Here is a 6,563-nt window from a genome sequence, read left to right as displayed (position 1 = left end):
CAGGGTCTGCCCTCCCACCACCTCAAGGATGGGGGGCTCAGTGTGCCTCTCAGGACAGGACCAGTCATCTGCCATCCACTGCTGTTACCTCTCCTGCTGCCCCCCCAAACGTGCCACAAAACCTGCAAGCACTTGCTGTCTCATATGCGTGTCAACAGCCAAGTGCAGCCTCAGAGACACACAGTGGAGACTGTCACACACACAGCTGACTCCTAAGCCAAGCATCCACCTTGGCTAGTGCAGTGCTGAAAACGGCCTTGCCCTACAGTTAGGTGACAGGAGCGCGTTTGGANCTCCTAAGCCAAGCATCCACCTTGGCTAGTGCAGTGCTGAAAACGGCCTTGCCCTACAGTTAGGTGACAGGAGCGCGTTTGGATGCTGCAGGCTTTGTGCGACACACGCTACCATTAACAATACAATAACAATACATGCTAAGAAATCAAAGAACACTGCTTCAGTAGCCAGTTCGGAAGTGAGCGAGCTCTCACTGTGCGAGAGAGACAGACATGGAATTGTTTTTTTTATTTTTTTATTTTATTATATTATGTTAATCACCATACAGTACATCCCCAGATTCCGATGTAAAGTTTGATGCTTCATTAGTTGCGTATAACACCCAGTGCACCATGCAATACGTGCCCTCCTTACTACCCATCACCAGTCTATCCCATTCCCCCACCCCCTCCCCTCTGAAGTCTTCAGTTTGTTTCTCATAGTCCATAGTCTCTCATGTTTCATTCCCCCTTCTGATTACCCCCCTTTTCTTTATCCCTTTCTTCCCCTACCGATCATCCTAGTTCTTATGTTCCATAGATGAGAGAAATCATATGATAATTGTCTTTCTCTGCTTGACTTATTTCACTTAGCATTATCTCCTCCAGTGCCGTCCATGTTGCAGCAAATGTTGAGAATTCGTTCTTTCTGATAGCTGAGTAATATTCCATTGTATATATGGACCACAGCTTCTTAATCCAGTCATCTGTTGAAGGGCATCTCGGCTCCTTCCATGATTTGGCTATTGTGGACAATGCAGCTATGAACATTGGGGTGCATATGGCCCTTCTCTTTACTACGTCTGTATCTTTGGGGTAAACACCCAGTAGTGCAATGGCTGGGTCATAGGGTAGTTCAATTTTTAACTTTTTAAGGGACCTCCACACTGTTTTCCAGAGTGGCTGTACCAACTTGCATTCCCACCAACAATGTAGGAGGGATCCCCTTTCTCCACATCCTCTCCAACAATTGTTGTTTCTTGCCTTGTCTATCTTTGCCATTCTAACTGGCGTAAGGTGGTATCTCAGTGTGGTTTTGATTTGAATTTCCCTGATGGCTAATGATTTTGAACATTTTTTCATGCAGACACGGAATTGTTACAAGCCCTTTGTCCAGTAAGGCACAAAGTCGTATAGGAATGGGGACAGACGAAGGAAGCTCCCAGGTATGAAAAGTTCAAGCACAGCCACTAAAGAGGGGAATTTATGTAGCAAACCATGGACGCATTTAGCTTTTAGCCAGTGATTCCACTTCTAAAATCTGACCCATGGAAACTCTGGTCCAAGTACACAATGACATTTGAATAAAGTTGAAAACAACTCAAGTGTCTGGCAATGAGACACTGGTTGAGTGAACCATGGAGCGTTTAGTCAATGGAACACTGTGCAGGCAACAAAGAGGAATGAGAAAGATCTCCATGTACTGATATAGAAAGGTTGCCAGGACCCAGTAAGTGACAAAAGCAAAGTACAAGGGGAGGGAGGACAAAGGAAAAGGAGGACTAAGATATACACGTATTAACTTATGATTGCAAAATACACACTGTGAGGTTAAACAAGAGACTATAAATATAAAAAGATTTCTTGGTGGGGTGGGGAAGAGATAAAGGGAAGGAGTGGAAGGAAATATTCCCTGTGTACCTTTCAATATAGTTTTGACCAATGTGTATCCGCATTAAATATTCAAAAAGAAAACAATTTTTAATGGAAAAAAATGTTCTTAAATGTATCGGGCAGTCCAATGAACACAAGCCTTCCTGGTATCCCACATTCAGCATGACTGTGCCTACGCATACACAAGGAGATGCAAATCTGTCTATCTACAGATCCAGCCCTCTATCCAGCCAGTATTAGGCTCCTACTATATGCCAGGCCCTGAACTGGATGGTAGGATACAGGATTTCTGCCCTGCAGGGCACACCAACTATTTCCAGGAAGAGAGACAGTAAATTTAAACTCCATGTGAGACAGATAAGTACACAGTATCAGGGAGACACAGCAACACCTAACCTGGCCTGGGAGAGACAGGAGGACTTCCTGGAAGAGAAGATATCTGAACCAAGTCTTAAGCCATAAGCAGGAGTAAAGCAAGTGAATAAAGTGGCAGGGGGCTTTCATAGACTAGGAGTCAGCTGGGACAAAGGCACGTGTGCATGTGCGTGCGTGTGTGCGTGTGCGTGCATATGTGTGTGCACGTGTGTTGGGGAATGCGACTACAAGCAGTTTGGTAGCTGGAACATCAAGGGCAAGTCAGGGAATGATGAGGCTGTAAAAGTAAGCACCTCGGAAGACTCAAGTACTATAAAGTAATTGGACCTGATTCTATAAACAATAGGGAGCCACTGCAGTATTTTTAAGGATTTGAGAAATATTTAGGTGGTGAAATAGTGATTAATAGGCTGTGGGGATGAGGAGGAGGAAGGGACCCCGCAGGGCAGAAGAAAAGAAAGAGCTGGGGACAAAACTTTGCGGATTCCTGTAGGGCTGGGTAATATTTTAAGATATTAATTTACAGACTTTCCTCCCTTTCCTGCATCTCCCCTTTCCCTCCTCTTGCCTCCCCTTCCACCCCAGCTATTCAACAGGGAGCAGGTTTTGTAAACTGGGACCCAGGGGCAGGGAGGGGGGTGAGGGAAGGAGGCATAAGCAGGCTCTCACAAGCCCTGGTTTTTGGCACTGGAAGCTGGGCCCCAGAGGAAGGTTAGGGTTTAGGACATTAGTTCTCAGCCAGGGATGATTTTGCCCTTCAGGGGACATTTGGGAATGTATGGGGTTGTCACGACTAGGTTGCCACGACAGAGGAAGGTGGTAATGGCATCTAGGGGGGGAGGCCAGGGGTGTGTCTGAACATGGCATAGTCCCTACAATAAAGGATTATCCAGGCCAAAACCTCAATAGTGCCAAGGTTGAGAAACCTTGCTTTAGGGGACAAGCAGGGTGCCTTGGAGGAACATAAGATTCTCAGGCTTGCTTCAATTCTCTTGGGCTAATGAAACCCTGGGACTTAGCCTTGAAAGCGCAGGCCCCCTGGGCAGCTGGCTGGCTCAGTAGAAGATGTGATTCTTTTTTTTTTTTTTAAAGATTTTATTTTTATTTATTCGACAGAGAGAGAGACAGCCAGCGAGAGAGGGAACACAGCAGGGGGAGTGGGAGAGGAAGAAGCAGGCTCATAGCAGAAGAGCCTGATGTGGGGCTCGATCCCATAACGCCGGGATCACGCCCTGAGCTGAAGGCAGAGGCTTAACCGCTGTGCCACCCAGGTGCCCCAGAAGATGTGATTCTTGATCTCAGCATCATGGGTTCAAGTCCCACACTGGGCATAGAGCTTACTTAAAAAAATAAGAATAAAAATTAAAAAAAAAAACACTGTTAAGAAAATGCAGACCCCCTAACTGCTGCTGAAAAGAAATCTCAAGAAGATACGAAGGAGATGTTTTCTCTTATGGAACAGGTGTCTGCTTGCCTCCTAGGGCTAGTTCTGATAAGGTGGTGCGTTGAAACGTTCACAAAAACCATGGTACCTACCCTCCTCTTGAGTGTGGAAACATGTAAATATGCACCAGTCCATTCTATTTTCTCTTAGTAAACATCCTTGCAAATGTTGTTTGCACAAGGCAGTCTTTAAGACATCCAGACTTCAGAAATATTCTGGGTTCTACACTCTGTGTTCTATGGAGTGAAACCTCTGACCCCTGGAAAGCTTATAATTCTAATTGGTTGTCCTGGTAATGGTATTTTTTTTAAAGGTTTTATTCATATGCTTGAAAGAGAAAGAGAGAGCAGGAGCAGAGGGAGGGGCAGAGGGACAAGCAGACTCCCCACTGAGCAGGGAGCCCAATGTGGGGCTCCATCCCAGGACCCCGAGACTATGACCTGAGCCAAAGTCACTCTCTTAACTGATTAAGCCACTCAGGCACCCCCTGGTAACAGTATTTAAATGATACTTCTGGGACGTCTGGGTGGCTCAGTTAAGTGTCTGCCTTCCGCTCAGGTCATGATCCCAGGTCCTGGAATCAAGCCCGCACTGGGGAGCCTGCTTCTCCCTTTCCCTCTCCTGCCCCCTCCCCATGCTCTCTCTTGCTCTGGAGTCTCTCTCAAATAAAATCTTAAAAAAAAAAACAAAACGGGGGCGCCTGGGTGGCACAGCCGTTAAGCGTCTGCCTTCGGCTCAGGGCGTGATCCCGGCGTTATGGGATCGAGCCCCACATCAGGCTCCTCTGCTGGGAGCCTGCTTCTTCCTCTCCCACTCCCCCTGCTGTGTTCCCTCTCTCGCTGGCTGTCTCTATCTCTGTCGAATAAATAAATAAAATCTTTAAAAAAAAAACAAAAAAAAAACAAAAAAAAAACCACNCGCTGGCTGTCTCTATCTCTGTCGAATAAATAAATAAAATCTTTAAAAAAAAAAAAAAACAAAAAACAAAAAAACCCNCCCGATACTTCATTTTTATGAAAGGTATAAATACTTGATGTTCCTTTTTAAATATTTATTTTTATTTATGTATTTTTCAAGATTTATTTATTTAATTGAGAGACAGAGAGAGCAGGAGCGTGCATGGGGGAAGGAGCAGAGGGAGAGAATCTCCAAGCAGACTTCCTGCTGAGCACAGAGCTGACGTGGGGCTCCATCTCATGACCCTGAAATCATGACCTGAAGTGAAACCAAGAGGATTTTGGCTCAACCAAATCAAGACACCCAGCCAACAGAGCCACCCAGGTGCCCCTAAAGATTTTTTTTTAAAGTAATCTCTATACCCAATGTGGGGCTTGAACTCACAACCCTGAGTTAAAGAGTTGCATGCTCTACTGACTGAGGCCCCTGATAGGTTTTTGTTTGTTTGTTTTAAAGGTTTTATTTGAGAGAGGGAGAGAGAGAGAGCACAGGTGGGGGGGGAAGCAGCAGAGGGAGAGGGAGAGGCAGGCTCCCCCTGAGCAGGGGCTCGATCCCAGAACCCTGGGATCAGGACCTGAGCCAAAGGCAGACGCTTTACCAACTGAGCCACCTAGGTGCCCCCTGTTAGGTTTGTTTCAAGCCTTGTCTCAAACATGCCCAAAGGCAAAATAAATCCCTTGACTTTAGAAATCACTTGACTACAGAAGTTCTATTGAAACAAAGCTTGAAGGTGCGTCTGGGTGGCGCAGTCGTTAAGCGTTAAGCATCTGCCTTCGGCTCAGGACGTGATCCCAGCGTTCTGGGATCGGCTCCCTGTTCTGCCGGGAGCCTGCTTCTTCCTCTCCCACTCCCCCTGCTTGTGTTACCTCTCTCGCTGGCTGTCTCTCTCTCTCTCTCTGTCAAATAAATAAATAAAATCTTAAAAAAAAAAAAACACCACCACAACAAAGTTTGAGTCTTCATCTCATTTAATATGGCATTAAGACCGTTTCCTACCTGGACAGCTCTGGGACACTCTCCCCGGCAGGGGTCACAAGCTATAACCTGCGGGTCAAACCTGGCCAGCTGCCCTTTTTTTTTGTAAGACCCTCAGGCTAAGAAGGCTAAGCATAGTTTTTATATTTTTAAATGGTTAGGGGGCAACATCAAAAGAACAACATTTTGTGATATGTGAAAATTGTATGAAGTTCAAATTTCCGTGTCCATGAACAAAGCGTTCTGGGAACACAGTCACGCTGTTTGTCTGTCTGTGGAGTTTTTGTGCCCCGAGGCAGAGGTGGGTGTAACAGAGACTGTATGGCCCACAGAGCTTAAAATATTTATCCTGCCCTTTACAGAAAGTTTGCTGACCTCTGCTCTTGAACCCTGTCAATTAAGGTGGAGACTCTCAAAGCCATTTCTTAGGCAAGGAAGTCAAGGTTTTCCCAAGATCACGGAACTAGGGAAGGCTAACCCAGGGAGGAAACCAGGGAAGCCGTACTCCTAGGACAAATTATTTTCTGCTGCATCACGGACATCTCAGAAGTAGTCAGTCTCGCTCTCTCCATGTCTCTCTCTCTTTCTCTCTTTCTTTCTCTCTCTCTCTCTCTCTCTCTCTCTCTCACACACACACACACACACACACACATTCTCAGCTTGTTGGGCCAGAAGCACAGGGGTGGGGTGCAGTTCCTACGGAGGAGTTGGGGCAATGGCAGGGAGGGCCCAGGATCTCACCTTCCAGAAAATCCAGAAGCCATTTAACCAGCCGAGGAGAAGCTCACAGATAAGGATGGTCAGCACAATGTCATCTATGGTAGAGAACAACTCATAGTGTTGCTACATGGAAGACAGAGAAAAAAAGAGGGGCCGAGAGGTCAGTGGCGAAGAGCCTGGCTGAGGTCAGGGACAGGGGGCGTCTG

The 6,563-nt window shown here is 46.4% G+C and overlaps 1 protein-coding gene across 1 annotated transcript in view; it reads right to left on the bottom strand.

Annotated features, from left to right (window-relative positions):
- Positions 1 to 6,563, bottom strand: part of CATSPER4 (cation channel sperm associated 4) — a 19,630-nt gene that overhangs the window by 4,004 nt on the left and 9,063 nt on the right. Inside the window, exon 4 of the mRNA XM_034647259.1 lies at positions 6,379 to 6,480. Within this exon, the coding sequence (XP_034503150.1) occupies positions 6,379 to 6,480 (102 nt within the window). The remainder of the gene's footprint in view (positions 1 to 6,378; positions 6,481 to 6,563) is intronic.

This window comes from Ailuropoda melanoleuca, chromosome 2 (genome assembly GCF_002007445.2).
Source record: "Ailuropoda melanoleuca isolate Jingjing chromosome 2, ASM200744v2, whole genome shotgun sequence".
In the NCBI taxonomy this organism is placed as follows: Eukaryota; Metazoa; Chordata; class Mammalia; order Carnivora; family Ursidae; genus Ailuropoda; species Ailuropoda melanoleuca.
The sequence above is the reverse complement of the archived record's forward strand: the minus strand, read 5'-3'. Positions and strand labels throughout refer to the sequence as shown.